At 38.4% G+C, this 21,901-nt stretch overlaps 1 protein-coding gene across 1 annotated transcript in view; it reads left to right on the forward strand.

The window, feature by feature from the left end:
• LOC149285350 (E3 ubiquitin-protein ligase HUWE1-like) overlaps positions 1-21,901 on the forward strand; it is a gene marked incomplete at its 5' end in the record, with an annotated part of 478,774 nt that overhangs the window by 202,590 nt on the left and 254,283 nt on the right. The window contains 1 exon segment of the mRNA XM_089495319.1: positions 18,856-18,864. Coding sequence (XP_089351445.1) covers positions 18,856-18,864 — 9 coding nt within the window.

Here is a 21,901-nt window from a genome sequence, read left to right on the forward strand (position 1 = left end):
CATCACAGTGATTAAGAACAATAGCCCATGTTTTATGCTTCCACATACATACAGACATTTACAATATATATATATATATATATATTAGGTTGGTCAAAACCAGTTTATCATTTTAATCCCTCTTTTCTCTCTTGGTATATTGTTCCTTAAATCTTGGAGATTGTTGCCATTTTGCCATATTCGTCCTGAGGTGTAATTCTTCTTTTAACCCCTTAAGGACCGGGCTCATTTTTCGTTTTGTACCCTGTGGGACCGAGGCTGTTTTAATACTTTTGTGGTGCTTGTGTTCAGCTGTAATTTTCTCCTCACCCATTTAGTGTACCCACATAAGTTATATATTGTTTTTTTCAGGACAAGATGGGCTTTCTTCAGATACCATTATTTTGATCGTATCATCTTATTTACTATAAAAAAAATTAAAAAAACATGGTGAAAAATTGAAAAAAAAACACATTTTATGACTTTTACTTGAAAAATCTTTTACTCACCTAAAAAAGCAAGTAAAAAAACTAGCTAAATAGATTCTACTACTTGTCCTGAGTTTAGAAATACCCAATGTTTTTATGTTTTTTTGCTGTTTTTTGTAAGTTATAGGGCAATAAGTACAAGCAGCGTTTTATGATTTCCAAATCTTTTTTAACAAATCTGGTCAGTCTGCCTCCATCTCCTCTTTGGAACATCTTTGAAGCCGGTTAACTCAATTTAACCCATTCAAACCATATATTTTTGAAAACTAGACACCCCAGGGTATTCCAAATGCTGTTATTTTAACCCTTTCCATGCACCAATTATACAACTACACTTTGTCAAACTTTGTAATAGTAATTTTTTTTATTTTTTTTTCCACACAAATTGTACTTTAGTTATAGATATACAGGTGCTGGTATACGTCACTGTCAAACAACACCCCAATATGTGTTCAGCAACATCTCCTGAGTACAGCGATACCCCACATGCATGGGTTTGTCAGATTGTTTGGCTGGTAAAAGGCTACTTTTGGGGCATGCGTAATTCAGGTGGTCATTTGGTCATTGTGCCTCCCTCTCCTCTTTGGAATATCTTTGAAGCCGGTTAACTCAATTTAACCCATTCAAACCATATATTTTTGAAAACTAGACACCCCAGGGTATTCCAAATGCTGTTATTTTAACCCTTTCCATGCACCAATTATACAACTACACTTTGTCAAACTTTGTAATAGTAATTTTTTTTATTTTTTTTTTCCACACAAATTGTACTTTAGTTATAGATATACAGGTGCTGGTATATGTCACTGTCAAACAACACCCCAATATGTGTTCAGCAACATCTCCTGAGTGCAGTGATACCCGACATGCATGGGTTTGTCGGGTTGTTTCAGATTTAAAATGCCACATTTGGGAAGTGCGCTTTTTTTCTCCATTTTGGTCAGTCTGTACCTATGCCCTATCTTTGAGCTAGGCCACTCCAATTTACCCCATCAGCCATTTTTTTTATATATTAGACACCCCTTGGGTATTTGAAGTGCTTTTATTTTAACTCTTTGTTGAGATTTTTTAGAAATTTTAGCACTTGCTCAAAATAATAAACTTTATTTTTTAATTTTATTTTATTTTTTTAATACTTTTTTTATATTTTTTTTTACACATTTTGCTGGTACTGGATGGTTCATCTAGTGACATCACTGCATAATTATTTTTAAATGTTAGCACATTTTTTTTTATTTTTTTTTCCATTTTTTATTTATTTTTATTTTTTTTTGAATATTTTACTAATCACATAGTGATTAGAAAGCTGGGCTCCATTGACTTGCATGGTTGAATGCAGTACCTGTATTCAACCAGCAAGTGGAGCCAGTTCTCTAGAGGGTCTGGAGACCCTCTAGCGAACTTTTTCGTCTTTATTGTTTTATTTCCCGGGCCGCCGCCATCTTGCCTGATGGCGAAGATCACCGGCAGCGGCGGCAGTGACCGCTCTCCGGAGCGGACACAGCCCACCCAGAGGTAAGTGTTTGGTGTCGCTGGATGCCTCCTGATCGAGGCATTCCAGCGACACCATTTAAGTTTAGGAGGCGATCGTTGATCGCCTCCTAAACGCTTTTAAAACGGGCGTCCGCCGCCATACAATGTATGGCGGCTGTTGACGCCCCGGGGAGGGGCCATACATGGCCCCCGATGCCGATCTCGGCCTTGCTGAATGCCTCGACATCGAGGCATTGCAGCAAGGCTGTTTAAGCGAAGAAAGTGATCCTTGATCACTTTCTAAGCTTATTTAATTTTTTGACGGTTCAGGACCGTCAAAGGTCATTTAGTGACCTTCTTGTTATGACGGTCCTGAACCGGCAAAGGTCGCGAAGGGGTTAAATGCATGTTGATTGCACAAAAATCCCGTTTAGATGGCAGTACACAACCTATGCCACATATGTCACATATGTATATATATATATATATAATACAGAAACACAATCTATAGATAAAATACAAGGTATGCTATCCCCTTTTTAGCTGCTGATAATAGGGGTTGCCCATCTCTCACTTTTTTCTTTTAAAAATAAAGATATTTATATAAATATATTAGGGTTTGTATGATTAAAAAAAAAAAAAAGAATTTCATATTATTTCTGTTGGAAAAGAGAGAGTTATGTTTCTTTCTTTTGTGAAACATCCCCAAGGACACTGCAGATCACCCTCTGAGGCCCTCGCAGGAATTAAAAGCTATGTCAGATTAGCAAGCAATATGAATTTACAAATTCATATTTTGTATTATTATGCATGTTGTTATCTGTATATGTAAAAAAATATGTATTTTAGGAACCTTGTTTCTTTTTTAGCCAAATTTTGTTTACCTTGGAAAGTACATTCCTTAATGTTAAACCCCTCCCCTCTGGCCTCCTATAGCCCTTTTATATATAACCCCGCCCCTTTTTGTAACCTAAAACAATTTTCTCTTATTTATCTCTCTTTTTTCCTCTCCTGTTGAGGATCAAGCCTTCTGCAGACCACCATCTGAAACCACGTACTAGCCCACCCTTCTGTTCATTGTATTTATCCTTTTTTTGCATTCTGAAACCACTTAGCCCTAATTATTGCTACAAGAGAGCTTCACCCCTACATTTGTTTCACATACCTATGCTTTTCCGGTAGACTGTAAGCTCACGAGCGGGGCCCTCATAAGCCCACCATTCCTGCCATGAACTTTGTATAAACTACCATAAGGCTAGATGGCAAGCTCACAGCAAGATTCTTAACTCCTGATGTGTCTGTATGCATTAATGTATTTGTGTTATTAAATGTGTCAACTGCCCCAATTGAATTGTACATTGTTGCTTAACTTAGTAAATAAAAGGTAATAATAATAATTAGCCAGTTAGGAAGCACTTTACTTTGGCACCAAATCTATTACCAGCATATTAGCAGGGATCCGGCAGTTGTTGCTGTCCAGCTTATCTAATGATAGATCAACTGCCCAAATTTTTGTCTTGGCTTTTGTTTTTATTGCTACATTTAGAAAAACGGCAGGATTAACCCCTTAAGACCAGGCTTTTTTTTTATTTTTGTACCCTTCATGACCGAGTCTGTTTTAACATTTTTGCGACGCTCGTGTTTAGCTGTAATTTTCTTCTCTCGTTTAGTGTACCCACGCAAGAAGCACCTTTTTTCACTTTTATTTTACCCAGTTACATACATAGTATTTGAATACACCTTTTTTATGGGCAGGGGAACCATGTTTAGCCACAACCACTCCCCACCCACTTCCTGTTCAACTGTCGGCCCACTTAAGACTGTTTCGGGCTATAACGTCTTACTCCATCCCCCATATAGCCCCTTCAGAAGAAGAAGAGGGGGAGCTCTGGGTATCCCAGCCTGGCAGATTCCCAAGTATGGTCATTCAAGAAGCATTAATTACTTAAAAATGTAAGAAGGCAAAAAACAGAAACCTTTAATAAGGAGTTTGAATTTCTGTGGCAAAAACCTGCCAGTGCCTACTTTTATGTCACATGATGTGCATTCTCTGAAAAAGTCTGAGAAAAAAAATGACACAAATAAAACATATTTTTGTAAAAGTTTGAGCCATTCACAATACATAGAATTATGGTTCTAATTCTGCATTTACGTCTTATTCTGCAAAGTAGGTGGAACAACACCTTAAAATAGGTATTCTTGTATCTCTATCTCAGCATAGAGGTGTTAATCTCTAGATTGTTGTGACCAGGGCTGGGAAAGCCCATTCGATTGGACTTTCCTGAGCTGAGTTAAGTCTTTTAATCAGTTGGTTTTTTTGTGGCCATTATGTGTTTTGGCAGCCTGATAGATTTTAATACGATCAGCTGAGTTCCTCTGGAGCTAATACTTTGTAACAGAATTGTTTTTATCAAACTATTCTTTGAAACATGCATGGGACCGGCATAAAACTATCCAGAATCAACAAGACCGAGGGCTGATTAAGGCCTGAATCATTACATCAGGAAAAATGGGCAGCCTAGATGACCGAATGCTTCTTCTCCACAGTCAAATTCTATGTTTCTGAGTTTTACTTTTGAACTCTTAGTAAGTGCTGGCATTGACCTTAATGAGTCAACCTATTCACCCCTTTATTTCTGTTAATACTGGCAGAGCCTTAACTTAGCTGAGCTCAGTGTAGGAAACACCATTCATTCCTGTATTAAAGACGCTGTTGTGTGGCTGAGCATGATGGGAGATGTGACCCCCATCATATGTATAGCATTAGCTGGCTGATTGGCAGCACAGGTTGGTTGGGGCGTTCACTGGGTATGTGGCACAAGGCCAAAAATGGTTTCTCATTTATTATGTACATAGTAACATAGTAACATAGTTCATAAGGTTGAAAAAAGACCAAAGTCCATCAAGTTCAACCTATATACATATTGTGTCCTTACTGTGTTGATCCAGAGGAAGGCAAAAAACCCTTATGAAGCAGATGCCAATTGCCCCATACCAGGGGGAATATTCCTTCCCGACTCCAAATATGGCAATCAGAATAAATCCCTGGATCAACGTTCTGTCCCTATTAATCTAATATCTATAACTGGTAATATTATTGCTTTCAAGAAACACGTCCAGGCTCCTTTTGAACTCTTTTATTGAGTTTACTATTACCACTTCCTCTGGCAGAGAGTTCCATAATCTCACCGCTCTTACTGTAAAGAACCCCCGTCTGTGCTGGTGTAGAAACCTTCTTTCCTCCAGCCGTAGAGGATGTCCCCTTGTTATAGATACAGTCCTGGGTATAAATAGGTCCTGGGAGTGATCTCTGTACTGCCCCCTTATATATTTATACATAGTTATTAAGTCCCCCCTAAGCCGTCTTTTTTCCAAACTAAATAACCCTAATTCTGATAATCTTTCTGGGTACTGTAGTCCTCCCATTCCCCTTATTACTCTGGTTGCCCGTCTTTGAACCCTCTCCAGCTCCACTATATCTTTCTTGTACACTGGTGCCCAGTACTGTACACAGTATTCCATGTGTGGTCTGACTAGTGACTTGTACAGTGGTAGAATTATTTCCTTGTCGTGGGCATCTATGCCCCTTTTGATGCACCCCATGATTTTATTTGCCTTAGCAGCAGCTGCCTGACACTGGTCGCTACAGGTAAATTTACTGTTAACTAAAACTCCTAAGTCCTTTTCCATGTCAGTCGTCCCCAGTGTTTTCCCATTTAGTACATATTCCCAGCCTGGATTTTTCTTCCCCATGTGCATAACCTTACATTTATCTGTGTTGAACCTCATCTGCCACATCCCAGCCCAAGCCGCCAACCTATGCAGATCCATTTGTAATCATGTACTGTCCTGTCAGATATTTCATCACAGAAAACATGTATTTCTATATTCTGTGATTTTACACAAAATGGAGTTAGAGCCATTTTATTTTATTTAATCATATAGTGATTATTTCTTTTTGTCCTTGTTCCCTCTATAATTGAGAACAAAGGAGTATTCATGTATAATGATGTTTCAGTGTATATATGATACAATTAATGTTATCTTCCATGAGAAAGTTAAGGAGTAGACACTGCATATCTTATATCAAATGTAATTTGGAATGGGGGATACATGGGAAGACTACCAAGACCTGAGTTACTATCTAGGAAGTAACATTTGGCGATTAGGGTGACCAAGGATAAATTCCAAACACATATGTAATGGTTTTAAATTAATTCTTAGACCAGAGCGTCTCTCACATATGAGTAGAAATTCTAATTATAATGGGTAAAACCCACCGTTATGATTGGAGAATTCCAATCAAAAGGTGGAGGCTATGATAATAAGCCCTGTCTTTAAAAGCTTATGTCTTTAATAAAAAAAAAGAAAGAGAAAAGAAAAAAAAAAGATCGCACCCTGAAATGGACAGACCCTGACGGACTTATTCACCAAATTTACCCCAGAGAATTAGAATCTTAAGATCCTGGCACCATATTTCACTCTTAGAGTTACTTGGAGTCCTAACCTATATAATTTGTAGAAAGTTATATTCTTGCCCACTTAATTTCTTGACAATGAATCTGGATTAATTTCTACAAGGACCAGTTGGACAACAGCAACAAGTGGTGGTAAATATAATTGTTTTATATTCTGAATAGAGGTGAATTTTGTCTTCTACGTATAGAATTCCCTGTTTCTGGGAAATAGTATATTGCATTATTGTATATGACGGCTTGTGAGACTGCAGCTTATAACCCGTGGTAATAACAATAATGAAAAGGTATTTTTACCTATAGATGAAGTTTGACATTATTTGCATCTATTAGGAACTTCACTAATATACTGTATTTGAATTGATTCATTTTTGACATGTTTTAAGAATTTTGTGTTTTATATTATGCACTGTGTGACTCATATAGATATTTTATAAATTGTGTTTACAATAAATATTTTTATTGACTATCGTGGTGATATCTATCTAATTTGAATTATAATTTTCGGCGATCTGAAAGAATTTAGGATCGGAGATAAAATATAGGGTATCTCCTGAAATTAATATTGTGGATGTGGTCCTACAATATTTGGTAGCGTTGTTATTTTGTGTATGTGACGAAATATTGGTTTTGCCTATTTTGTCTCATTAATATCCCTAACAGTCCTCTATTGTGTTAACCACGTTACAGAGCTTAGTATCGTCTGCAAAGATTGATACTTTACTATACAATCCCTCTACAAGGTCATTAATAAATATATTAAAAAGAATAGGACCCAAAACTGACCCCTGTGGTATCCCACTAGTAACAGTCACCCACTCAGAGTATGTACCATTAATAACCATCCTCTGTTTCCTATCACTGAGCCAGTTACTTACCCACAAACACACATTCTCCCCCAGCCCAAGCAGTGGTGTCGCCAGGGGGGGGCCAGAGGGGGCCATGGCCCCCCCTACATCATGCTGTGCCCCCCAGTGTGCCCCCCCAATTGAAACGCTATACCATTGACCCGGTGTAGCGGAACACTAAGCTCCAAATGCAGCCGATGCGGCTGACAGTTTCAAAGCGGCTGTAAAACCGCCCCCGCTGGCTGCTTAATGGATTGCCGGCATGCCAATCACTGACTGAGGCTCTTCGTCCTGCCCCTTTGAAGGGGGCGGGCTCTTACGGAACAGTTGCTTGTCACTGCCTGAGCGCATGAGGGAGAAGAGCAGTCTGCTGTGTTACAGTGGAAGAATGAAGGCCAGCAAAAAAAGTATTTTATTTTAAATAAATAGTGGAGGTGACAGAAGGAGGGACATTAACAAGGGGGGCTGCATTGGGAAAATTAAATAATACAAAAAGATGGTGGCTGGGGACATAATTACACATCAGGGTGGTAAGAAGGATAATACACATGGGTATGGGGGCCATTATATTAGCCAGTACAAGGGGTTGGTGCATCAATACACAAGGGAGGGGGGCTGGCTGGGGGCATCAAATAAATCAATACACAAGGGAGGGGGCTGGCTGGGGGCATCAAATAAATCAATACACAAGGGAGGGGGGCTTTCTGGGGGCATCAAATAAATCAATACACAAGGGAGGGGGGGCTGGCTGGGGGCATCAAATAAATCAATACACAAGGGTGTATTGCAAAAATGCACAAAGGGGGGTGGCTGGGGGGCACAAATACACAAGGGTCAATACACACAAACAGCAAAGCAATGTGGAAGGCATTTTATATGGTTATCCCATCCTGATGTGGGGGTCCATGTGGCAGCAGAGCCTGTCCTGGTGTATGTGTTTGGGTGTCAGTGTGGCAGAGCCTGTCCTGATATGTGTTTGGTCATCTGTTTCCTGGCACTTTACTTGCTGTAGAGGGTTAAATAGAACTTTATAATTTTTATTTATCCAGATTTTGTGGTCACTTCAGAGGACAAAACTTTCTAGGCCTAGAAATCAGAGGAAAAGTAAAGGTTTTGTGTTATTTCAATCTGAATATATTATTAAAAGTTAGATGTTGGTTCAGAGTTTTTGAAACTCAATTCTTGATTACACTATACAGGATGCTATTCCCCTTTGGTTTCACAGGCCTTCACAGACCAAGTGGTACTCAGCTTAGTTATATGCAGCTGTATGCATTGTGTTATCTGTGATGAGGTGTTCATTTGGTGACGCAGCGCTAAGATGGTTGTGATGCATTTTGTTGAAGTTTCCATTATGTCTAATCTCCTTAATTTATTTGGGCCTTTTAACTTTTTTGATTTCTGGGATTTTAATAATATGATAAAAAAGAATGATTTATTGTTGTTTGGATGTCAAATAGTGTGTCAAATTCTGTTGATCTGTATCTGCTATGTTTCCGTACATTATTTATGTATACCTGCAAATACAGTTTTTTTTTTATCTCATTCAGTTGCATGTGCTGTTTCCATGTGTTGTTTATTTGATCTATGCCTGAACTACAGGGTGTAAGTAAAAGAGCGGTATGGTTTAGTGAATGAAGGGACAAAGGGACTCTGGGGATGATTACAGGGGAGAGGACCTCTAAATGTCACGGTGCAGTCAGAAGGATGGAACACTGCACTGACTCTCACTGTCTTCCCCTGATCTGCAGTCAGTGTGACAAATATATTGGCAGCAGGGTCTAATATTAATATATATTGGCTGCAGGGGCTAATATTAATATATATCGGAAGCTGGGACTAATATTTATATATATCGGCAGCAGGGGCTAATATTAATATATAATGGCTGCAGGGCCTATTATCAATAAATATTGGCTGCAGGGACTAATAATATATATCCGCAGCAGGGGTTAATATTTATATATCGGAAGCAGGGTTTAATATTTCTATATATCTGCAGCAGGGTCTAATATTTATATATATTGTCAGCAGGGGCTAATATTAAAGAATGAAAAATAACTGTCACTTTAGCTGTTATTTTGAAATCATATTTTAATCACAGTCTTTACTTCAAAGAGAAAAGTGCATATTATGTAGTTAAAAATGCACGTCTAACGTGTGTGTGTATATATATATATATATATATATATATATAGTGTATATGTACCGTTTTATAATTGGCCCCCCTACTTTGGTCCCTGGCCCCCCATGTGCCCCCCCTAAATATGAAAGCTGGAGACGCCACTGAGCCCAAGCATTCTCATTTTATGTGGCACAGCCTTTTATGGGGCACCGTATCAAATGGTTTGGAAAAATCAAGATATATGACATCCAGCGATTCACCCCGATCCAGTCTTGAGCTCACCTCCTCATAAAAGCTGATCAGGTTAGTTTGACAGGGCCGATCCCTTGTAAACCCATATTAACTACACATATATGAAATATCACATTCACAGAAGAGAACAAAATTAAATCAAACATTTTATTCAACATCACATAACTAAAGCTAGGTGTTGTAGCTACCACACTCTCCTCCACTTTGGAGTAAAGGTGTCCCCATCTTCTCCATCCCTGGACCGCTTCACAGGAGTCGTGCCTTCTCCAAAATATTTCCCCTTTTTCCCTTTTGGTGTCAAAATCTCATCCTCTTCACCTTCCAACTGCCGCTTTATAGCTTTTCTGCTATCCTCAAAGATTTCAATCTTTCTTTTTTTAGTTACAGTAAAGCCATCATCTTCTCCATCCCGGAGTTGTTTCAGTGCTCTCCTGTTGCCTAAATAATATTCAACATCCACCATTTCCACATCAGTTGGAAGAAGATCAAATATCCTCATTTTGCTGTTACCTATTCCTTTCTCAAAATGCTTTGAATCCAAATCTCTAAGAGCAGGAGCATCAAATGACATTCCAGTTCAGAAATACCCAGTTTATGTGGTGACCACGATGACATAGGATTGTGACATCACAGTGATTAAGAACAATAGCCCATGTTTTATGCTTCCACATACATACAGACATTTACAATATATATATATATATATATATATATATATATATATATATATATATATATATATATATATATATATATTAGGTTGGTCAAAACCAGTTTATCATTTTAATCCCTCTTTTCTCTCTTGGTATATTGTTCCTTAAATCTTGGAGATTGTTGCCATTTTGCCATATTCGTCCTGAGGTGTAATTCTTCTTTTAAATGCATGTTGATTGCACAAAAATCCCGTTTAGATGGCAGTACACAACATATGCCACATATGTCACATATGTATATATATATATATATATATATATATATATAATACAGAAACACAATCTATAGATAAAATACAAGGTATGCTATCCCCTTTTTAGCTGCTGATAATAGGGGTTGCCCATCTCTCACTTTTTTCTTTTAAAAATAAAGATATTTATATAAATATATTAGGGTTTGTATGATTTAAAAAAAAAAAAGAATTTCATATTATTTCTGTTGGAAAAGAGAGAGTTATGTTTCTTTCTTTTGTGAAACATCCCCAAGGACACTGCAGATCACCCTCTGAGGCCCTCGCAGGAATTAAAAGCTATGCCAGATTAGCAAGCAATATGAATTTACAAATTCATATTTTGTATTATTATGCATGTTGTTATCTGTATATGTAAAAAAAGATGTATTTTAGGAACCTTGTTTCTTTTTTAGCCAAATTTTGTTTACCTTGGAAAGTACATTCCTTAATGTTAAACCCCTACCCTCTGGCCTCCTATAGCCCTTTTATATATAACCCCGCCCCTTTTTGTAACCTAAAACAATTTTCTCTTATTTATCTCTCTTTTTTCCTCTCCTGTTGAGGATCAAGCCTTCTGCAGACCACCATCTGAAGCCACGTACTAGCCCACCCTTCTGTTCATTGTATTTATCCTTTTTTAGCATTCTGAAACCACTTAGCCCTAATTATTGCTACAAGAGAGCTTCACCCCTACATTTGTTTCACATACCTATGCTTTTCCGGTAGACTGTAAGCTCACGAGCGGGGCCCTCATAAGCCCACCATTCCTGCCATGAACTTTGTATAAACTACCATAAGGCTAGATGGCAAGCTCACAGCAAGATTCTTAACTCCTGATGTGTCTGTATGCATTAATGTATTTGTGTTATTAAATGTGTCAACTGCCCCAATTGAATTGTACATTGTTGCGTAACTTAGTAAATAAAAGGTAATAATAATAATTAGCCAGTTAGGAAGCACTTTACTTTGGCACCAAATCTATTACCAGCATATTAGCAGGGATCCGGCAGTTGTTGCTGTCCAGCTTATCTAATGATAGATCAACTGCCCAAATTTTTTTCTTGGCTTTTGTTTTTATTGCTACATTTAGAAAAACGGCAGGATTAACCCCTTAAGACCAGGCTTTTTTTTTTATTTTTGTACCCTTCATGACCGAATCTGTTTTAACCGTTTTGCGACGCTCGTGTTTAGCTGTAATTTTCTTCTCTCGTTTAGTGTACCGACACAAGAAGCACCTTTTTTCACTTTTATTTTACCCAGTTACATACATAGTATTTGCATACACCTTTTTTATGGGCAGGGGAACCATGTTTAGCCACAACCACTCCCCACCCACTTCCTGTTCAACTGTCGGCCCACTTAAGACTGTTTCGGGCTATAACGTCTTACTCCATCCCCCATATAGCCCCTTCAGAAGAAGAAGAGGGGGAGCTCTGGGTATCCCAGCCTGGCAGATTCCCAAGTATGGTCATTCAAGAAGCATTAATTACTTAAAAATGTAAGAAGGCAAAAAACAGAAACCTTTAATAAGGAGTTTGAATTTCTGTGGCAAAAACCTGCCAGTGCCTACTTTTATGTCACATGATGTGCATTCTCTGAAAAAGTCTGAGAAAAAAAATGACACAAATAAAACATATTTTTGTAAAAGTTTGAGCCATTCACAATACATAGAATTATGGTTCTAATTCTGCATTTACGTCTTATTCTGCAAAATAGGTGGAACAACACCTTAAAATAGGTATTCTTGTATCTATATCTCAGCATAGAGGTGTTAATCTCTAGATTGTTGTGACCAGGGCTGGGAAAGCCCATTCGATTGGACTTTCCTGAGCTGAGTTAAGTCTTTTAATCAGTTGGTTTTTTTGTGGCCATTATGTGTTTTGGCAGCCTGATAGATTTTAATACGATCAGCTGAGTTCCTCTGGAGCTAATACTTTGTAACAGAATTGTTTTTATCAAACTATTCTTTGAAACATGCATGGGACCGGCATAAAACGATCCAGAATCAACAAGACCGAGGGCTGATTAAGGCCTGAATCATTACATCAGGAAAAATGGGCAGCCTAGATGGCCGAATGCTTCTTCTCCACAGTCAAATTCTATGTTTCTGAGTTTTACTTTTGAACTCTTAGTAAGTGCTGGCATTGACCTTAATGAGTAAACCTATTCACCCCTTTATTTCTGTTAATACTGGCAGAGCCTTAACTTAGCTGAGCTCAGTGTAGGAAACACCATTCATTCCTGTATTAAAGACGCTGTTGTGTGGCTGAGCATGATGGGAGATGTGACCCCCATCATATGTATAGCATTAGCTGGCTGATTGGCAGCACAGGTTGGTTGGGGCGTTCACTGGGTATGTGGCACAAGGCCAAAAATGGTTTCTCATTTATTATGTACATAGTAACATAGTAACATAGTTCATAAGGTTGAAAAAAGACCAAAGTCCATCAAGTTCAACCTATATACATATTGTGTCCTTACTGTGTTGATCCAGAGGAAGGCAAAAAACCCTTATGAAGCAGATGCCAATTGCCCCATACCAGGGGGAATATTCCTTCCCGACTCCAAATATGGCAATCAGAATAAATCCCTGGATCAATGTTCTGTCCCTATTAATCTAATATCTATAACTGGTAATATTATTGCTTTCAAGAAACACGTCCAGGCTCCTTTTGAACTCTTTTATTGAGTTTACTATTACCACTTCCTCTGGCAGAGAGTTCCATAATCTCACCGCTCTTACTGTAAAGAACCCCCGTCTGTGCTGGTGTAGAAACCTTCTTTCCTCCAGCCGTAGAGGATGTCCCCTTGTTATAGATACAGTCCTGGGTATAAATAGGTCCTGGGAGTGATCTCTGTACTGCCCCCTTATATATTTATACATAGTTATTAAGTCCCCCCTAAACCGTCTTTTTTCCAAACTAAATAACCCTAATTCTGATAATCTTTCTGGGTACTGTAGTCCTCCCATTCCCCTTATTACTCTGGTTGCCCGTCTTTGAACCCTCTCCAGCTCCACTATATCTTTCTTGTACACTGGTGCCCAGTACTGTACACAGTATTCCATGTGTGGTCTGACTAGTGACTTGTACAGTGGTAGAATTATTTCCTTGTCGTGGGCATCTATGCCCCTTTTGATGCACCCCATGATTTTATTTGCCTTAGCAGCAGCTGCCTGACACTGGTCGCTACAGGTAAATTTACTGTTAACTAAAACTCCTAAGTCCTTTTCCATGTCAGTCGTCCCCAGTGTTTTCCCATTTAATACATATTCCCAGCCTGGATCAAGATATACGACATCCAGCGATTCACCCTGATCCAGTCTTGAGCTCACCTCCTCATAAAAGCTGATCAGGTTAGTTTGACAGGGCCGATCCCTTGTAAACCCATATTAACTACACATATATGAAATATCACATTCACAGAAGAGAGCAAAATTAAGTCAAACATTTTATTCAACATCACATAACTAAAGCTAGGTGTTGTAGCTACCACACTCTCCTCCACTTTGGGGTAAAGGTGTCCCCATCTTCTCCATCCCTGGACCGCTTCACAGGAGTCGTGCCTTCTCCAAAATATTTCCCCTTTTTCCCTTTTGGTGTCAAAATCTCATCCTCTTCACCTTCCAACTGCCGCTTTATAGCTTTTCTGCTATCCTCAAAGATTTCAATCTTTCTTTTTTTAGTTACAGCAAAGCCATCATCTTCTCCATCCCGGAGTTGTTTCAGTGCTCTCCTGTTGCCTAAATAATAGTCAACATCCACCATTTCCACATCAGTTGGAAGAAGATCAAATATCCTCATTTTGCTGTTACCTATTCCTTTCTCAAAATGCTTTGAATCCAAATCTCTAAGAGCAGGAGCATCAAATGACATTCCAGTTCATTAATACCCAGTTTATGTGGTGACCACGATGACATAGGATTGTGACATCACAGTGATTAAGAACAATAGCCCATGTTTTATGCTTCCACATACATACAGACATTTACAATATATATATATATATATATATATATATATATATATATTAGGTTGGTCAAAACCAGTTTATCATTTTAATCCCTCTTTTCTCTCTTGGTATATTGTTCCTTAAATCTTGGAGATTGTTGCCATTTTGCCATATTCGTCCTGAGGTGTAATTCTTCTTTTAAATGCATGTTGATTGCACAAAAATCCCGTTTAGATGGCAGTACACAACATATGCCACATATGTTACATATGTATATATATATATATATATATATATATATATATATATATATATATATATATAATACCGAAACACAATCTATAGATAAAATACAAGGTATGCTATCCCCTTTTTAGCTGCTGATAATAGGGGTTGCCCATCTCTCACTTTTTTCTTTTAAAAATAAAGATATTTATATAAATATATTAGGGTTTGTATGATTTAAAAAAAAAAAAGAATTTCATATTATTTCTGTTGGAAAAGAGAGAGTTACGTTTCTTTCTTTTGTGAAACATCCCCAAGGACACTGCAGATCACCCTCTGAGGCCCTCACAGGAATTAAAAGCTATGCCAGATTAGCAAGCAATATGAATTTACAAATTCATATTTTGTATTATTATGCATGTTGTTATCTGTATATGTAAAAAAATATGTATTTTAGGAACCTTGTTTCTTTTTTATCCAAATTTTGTTTACCTTGGAAAGTACATTCCTTAATGTTAAACTCCTCCCCTCTGGCCTCCTATAGCCCTTTTATATATAACCCCGCCCCTTTTTGTAACCTAAAACCATTTTCTCTTATTTATCTCTCTTTTTTCCTCTCCTGTTGAGGATCAAGCCTTCTGCAGACCACCATCTGAAGCCACGTACTAGCTCACCCTTCTGTTCATTGTATTTATCCTTTTTTTGCATTCTGAAACCACTTAGCCCTAATTATTGCTACAAGAGAGCTTCACCCCTACATTTGTTTCACATACCTATGCTTTTCCGGTAGACTGTAAGATCACGAGCGGGGCCCTCATAAGCCCACCATTCCTGCCATGAACTTTGTATAAACTACCATAAGGCTAGATGGCAAGCTCACAGCAAGATTCTTAACTCCTGATGTGTCTGTATGCATTAATGTATTTGTGTTATTAAATGTGTCAACTGCCCCAATTGAATTGTACATTGTTGCGTAACTTAGTAAATAAAAGGTAATAATAATAATTAGCCAGTTAGGAAGCACTTTACATTGGCACCAAATCTATTACCAGCATATTAGCAGGGATCCGGCAGTTGTTGCTGTCCAGCTTATCTAATGATAGATCAACTGGCCAAATTTTTTTCTTGGCTTTTGTTTTTATTGCTACATTTAGAAAAACGGCAGGATTAACCCCTTAAGACCAGGCTTTTTTTTAATTTTTATACCCTTCATGACCGAGTCTGTTTTAACATTTTTGCGACGCTCGTGTTTAGCTGTAATTTTCTTCTCTCGTTTAGTGTACCCACACAAGAAGCACCTTTTTTCACTTTTATTTTACCCAGTTACATACATAGTATTTGAATACACCTTTTTTATGGGCAGGGGAACCATGTTTAGCCACAACCACTCCCCACCCACTTCCTGTTCAACTGTCGGCCCACTTAAGACTGTTTCGGGCTATAACGTCTTACTCCATCCCCCATATAGCCCCTTCAGAAGAAGAAGAGGGGGAGCTCTGGGTATCCCAGCCTGGCAGATTCCCAAGTATGGTCATTGAAGAAGCATTAATTACTTAAAAATGTAAGAAGGCAAAAAACAGAAACCTTTAATAAGGAGTTTGAATTTCTGTGGCAAAAACCTGCCAGTGCCTACTTTTATGTCACATGATGTGCATTCTCTGAAAAAGTCTGAGAAAAAAAAATGACACAAATAAAACATATTTTTGTAAAAGTTTGAGCCATTCACAATACATAGAATTATGGTTCTAATTCTGCATTTACGTCTTATTCTGCAAAGTAGGTGGAACAACACCTTAAAATAGGTATTCTTGTATCTCTATCTCAGCATAGAGGTGTTAATCTCTAGATTGTTGTGACCAGGGCTGGGAAAGCCCATTCGATTGGACTTTCCTGAGCTGAGTTAAGTCTTTTAATCAGTTGGTTTTTTTGTGGCCATTATGTGTTTTGGCAGCCTGATAGATTTTAATACGATCAGCTGAGTTCCTCTGGAGCTAATACTTTGTAACAGAATTGTTTTTATCAAACTATTCTTTGAAACATGCATGGGACCGGCATAAAACTATCCAGAATCAACAAGACCGAGGGCTGATTAAGGCCTGAATCATTCCATCAGGAAAAATGGGCGGCCTAGATGGCCGAATGCTTCTTCTCCACAGTCAAATTCTATGTTTCTGAGTTTTACTTTTGAACTCTTAGTAAGTGCTGGCATTGACCTTAATGAGTAAACCTATTCACCCCTTTATTTCTGTTAATACTGGCAGAGCCTTAACTTAGCTGAGCTCAGTGTAGGAAACACCATTCATTCCTGTATTAAAGACGCTGTTGTGTGGCTGAGCATGATGGGAGATGTGACCCCCATCATATGTATAGCATTAGCTGGCTGATTGGCAGCACAGGTTGGTTGGAGCGTTCACTGGGTATGTTACACAAGGCCAAAAATGGTTTCTCATTTATTATTTACATAGTAACATAGTAACATAGTTCATAAGGTTGAAAAAAGACCAAAGTCCATCAAGTTCAACCTATATACATATTGTGTCCTTACTGTGTTGATCCAGAGGAAGGCAAAAAACCCTTATGAAGCAGATGCCAATTGCCCCATACCAGGGGGAATATTCCTTCCCGACTCCAAATATGGCAATCAGAATAAATCCCTGGATCAACGTTCTGTCCCTATTAATCTAATATCTATAACTGGTAATATTATTGCTTTCAAGAAACACGTCCAGGCTCCTTTTGAACTCTTTTATTGAGTTTACTATTACCACTTCCTCTGGCAGAGAGTTCCATAAGCTCACCGCTCTTACTGTAAAGAACCCCCGTCTGTGCTGGTGTAGAAACCTTCTTTCCTCCAGCCGTAGAGGATGTCCCCTTGTTATAGATACAGTCCTGGGTATAAATAGGTCCTGGGAGTGATCTCTGTACTGCCCCCTTATATATTTATACATAGTTATTAAGTCCCCCCTAAGCCGTCTTTTTTCCAAACTAAATAACCCTAATTCTGATAATCTTTCTGGGTACTGTAGTCCTCCCATTCCCCTTATTACTCTGGTTGCCCGTCTTTGAACCCTCTCCAGCTCCACTATCAGTGGCGTACCTACCGGGGTCGCAGGGGTCGCGATTGCGACCGGGCCCCGACGGCAGGGGGGCCCAAGCCAAGGGGCCGCACGAAATCGGGACCCGGTGGAAGGGGGGCCCAAGCCAAGGGGCCGCCCGATTCCTTTTTATGGTTTTTTTTGTTTTTTTTAAATAAGGCAAGCCGCGCCACGGAGCTGGCGACGGCCGCCTAATCATTGATGCAGCGTGAGGGGCGAAAGCTCCGCCCCCTCACGCTCCGAGTGTAGGATCACCGGATCACATAGAGCATGAGGGGTGAAAGCTCCGCCCCCTCATACAGACTGCAGGAGCACTGGATCGTGCCACAAGAGCTGCATGAGGGCTGAAAGCTCCGCCCCATCACACAGACTGCTGGAGCTGGAGCTATCACTCCATCAGCACTTCATCAGGGCCCCAAAGTAGAAGGAATAGGGAGGTCGGTACAATAATGTATTTAAAAAAAAAAATATTGTATGGCATTTAATTATTATTTCATTATTATTTCAATTATAAACATAAAAATAAATATATGTGTGTGTCTGTGGAGGGGGACAAAACGCATAAAGTTTTTTTTTTCTTAAAAAAATTGAGATTTCTAGATTTATTTTTATATAGATATACATATATAAACACTTATATATAGATTAGACACACAAGTTCAGCTCCCCAGTGTCACCTTTGTCCCCATCCAGCCAGGCACAGGATGGGCTGTTTGGGGACAAAGATGGCAAACCCTACGTGTGTTATCTGGGTGCTGGTCAGGTTCCATGTGGGCAGTGTGGAGGCCAGGGCTGGTTTTGGGGTGTGCAACCTGTGATCTATGCTTATAATTTAGGGGGTTTTAAATATACCTTTAATGCAGAGTTTTTATGTGAATTCTATTTGATCTATATCTGCAATGCTGGGTTTGTGTGTTATTCTGTTGATCTATATCTGCTATGCTATGTTTCCATACATTATTTATGTATTCAAAGAAAAAGGGGCGCATGTACAAAAGGGGCCCTATGTACATGCGCCCCTTTTTCTTTGATTATGTCCTTTGTACATGCGCCCCTTTTTCTTTGATTTCGCCCTATGTACATGCGCCCCTTTTTCTTTGATTTCGCCCTACGTACATGCGACCCTTTTTCTTTGATTACGTCTGGTCTTGAACATCCTGAGGAGTGTTTTGTCAGGTTGCTGCAGTGCATTGCTTAAGGAGTCTTGTTTATTATTATTTTTACTTTTAATTTTCACTTTTTAATTTGAACACATATCACGTGATAGAGTGATCTATATTTCTTAAGCATTATTTATGTATACCTGTAACTACAGGGTTTTTATGTCTTATTCAGTTGATCTATACATGAACGTACTGTTTACATGTGTTGTTTATTTGATCTATACATGAACTACAGAGAGTAAGCAAGAGAGGTATGGTTTAGTTAATGAGGGACAAGGGGACTCTGGGGATGATTACGGGGGAGAGTACCATGGTCAGGGTCAGAAGGAGGGAAGACTGCACCCTAATGTTAGGCATTTTTTTTACTTTCTGTAGGAATAAATAGAACTGTGTAATTTTTATTTATCCAGAGATAAAACGCCATTTCTGAATTTGTAGTCACTTCAGTGGACAAAACATTCTAGGCCCTGAAATCAGTGAGAAGAAAGGTAAAGGTTTTATGTTATTTACTCTATTTCAATCTGGATATTTTATTAAAAATTATTAGTGGCACTAAATTGTGGCTTCGGATGTAACATGACTTTTTTAGTGTATTGATGTACTCCCAATCCCATCACAAAAGATTCTATCTCATACATCTGCTGAGCTCTGAGGTCATCTTTATCTAGCATACATGGATGATGAGGAGTTAATATTCTGTCTATTCCCTGCTATTTATTTTGGCCATTTTTTAACACTTTTGGTTCCTGTCTAACATTGCCATAATTGCCATGAATTTCTCTTGGTTTTCTTATAGAAATATACATCATTGACAATAACTTCACTAAATGTATAAAACAGGTTGATTAATGGTTGTCCTTTATATTTGCAGAACCACACCATCAATGGCTGTTACGTGTCACCTTTTACCTGTCCTGAATGCTGCATTGTTGAAGATAAAGTAAGTTGAAAAAATTTACAGATATTATTCGATATGTAATTTGTTGAAAAAAAAATTGTTGGGTAAAAATCATGTTTTTTGGGGGGGGTGAGGGGGTGGGGGGGCCCTTAAAAGATTCTCGCACCCGGGCCCTGAGGCGTCTAGTTACGCCCCTGTCCACTATATCTTTCTTGTACACTGGTGCCCAGTACTGTACACAGTATTCCATGTGTGGTCTGACTAGTGACTTGTACAGTGGTAGAATTATTTCCTTGTCGTGGGCATCTATGCCCCTTTTGATGCACCCCATGATTTTATTTGCCTTAGCAGCAGCTGCCTGACACTGGTCGCTACAGGTAAATTTACTGTTAACTAAAACTCCTAAGTCCTTTTCCATGTCAGTCGTCCCCAGTGTTTTCCCATTTAATACATATTCCCAGCCTGGATCAAGATATACGACATCCAGCGATTCACCCCGATCCAGTCTTGAGCTCACCTCCTCATAAAAGCTGATCAGGTTAGTTTGACAGGGCCGATCCCTTGTAAACCCATATTAACTACACATATATGAAATATCACATTCACAGAAGAGAGCAAAATTAAGTCAAACATTTTATTCAACATCACATAACTAAAGCTAGGTGTTGTAGCTACCACACTCTCCTCCACTTTGGGGTAAAGGTGTCCCCATCTTCTCCATCCCTGGACCGCTTCACAGGAGTCGTGCCTTCTCCAAAATATTTCCCCTTTTTCCCTTTTGGTGTCAAAATCTCATCCTCTTCACCTTCCAACTGCCGCTTTATAGCTTTTCTGCTATCCTCAAAGATTTCAATCTTTCTTTTTTTAGTTACAGCAAAGCCATCATCTTCTCCATCCCGGAGTTGTTTCAGTGCTCTCCTGTTGCCTAAATAATAGTCAACATCCACCATTTCCACATCAGTTGGAAGAAGATCAAATATCCTCATTTTGCTGTTACCTATTCCTTTCTCAAAATGCTTTGAATCCAAATCTCTAAGAGCAGGAGCATCAAATGACATTCCAGTTCAGAAATACCCAGTTTATGTGGTGACCACGATGACATAGGATTGTGACATCACAGTGATTAAGAACAATAGCCCATGTTTTATGCTTCCACATACATACAGATATTTACAATATATATATATATATATATATATATATATATATATATATATATATATATATATTAGGTTGGTCAAAACCAGTTTATCATTTTAATCCCTCTTTTCTCTCTTGGTATATTGTTCCTTAAATCTTGGAGATTGTTGCCATTTTGCCATATTCGTCCTGAGGTGTAATTCTTCTTTTAAATCCATGTTGATTGCACAAAAGTCCCGTTTAGATGGCAGTACACAACATATGCCACATATGTCACATATGTATATATATATATATAATACAGAAACACAATCTATAGATAAAATACAAGGTATGCTATCCCCTTTTTAGCTGCTGATAATAGGGGTTGCCCATCTCTCACTTTTTTGTTTTAAAAATAAAGATATTTATATAAATATATTAGGGTTTGTATGATTTAAAAAAAAAAAAAGAATTTCATATTATTTCTGTTGGAAAAGAGAGAGTTATGTTTCTTTCTTTTGTGAAACATCCCCAAGGACACTGCAGATCACCCTCTGAGGCCCTCGCAGGAATTAAAAGCTATGCCAGATTAGCAAGCAATATGAATTTACAAATTCATATTTTGTATTATTATGCATGTTGTTATCTGTATATGTAAAAAATATGTATTTTAGGAACCTTGTTTCTTTTTTAGCCAAATTTTGTTTACCTTGGAAAGTACATTCCTTAATGTTAAACCCCTCCCCTCTGGCCTCCTATAGCCCTTTTATATATAACCCCGCCCCTTTTTGTAACCTAAAACAATTTTCTCTTATTTATCTCTCTTTTTTCCTCTCCTGTTGAGGATCAAGCCTTCTGCAG

The sequence above is a fragment of the Sceloporus occidentalis genome, unplaced genomic scaffold (genome assembly GCF_023333645.1).
Source record: "Sceloporus occidentalis isolate IW3139 unplaced genomic scaffold, rSceOcc1.0.p SCAF_79, whole genome shotgun sequence".
Taxonomy (NCBI): Eukaryota; Metazoa; Chordata; class Lepidosauria; order Squamata; family Phrynosomatidae; genus Sceloporus; species Sceloporus occidentalis.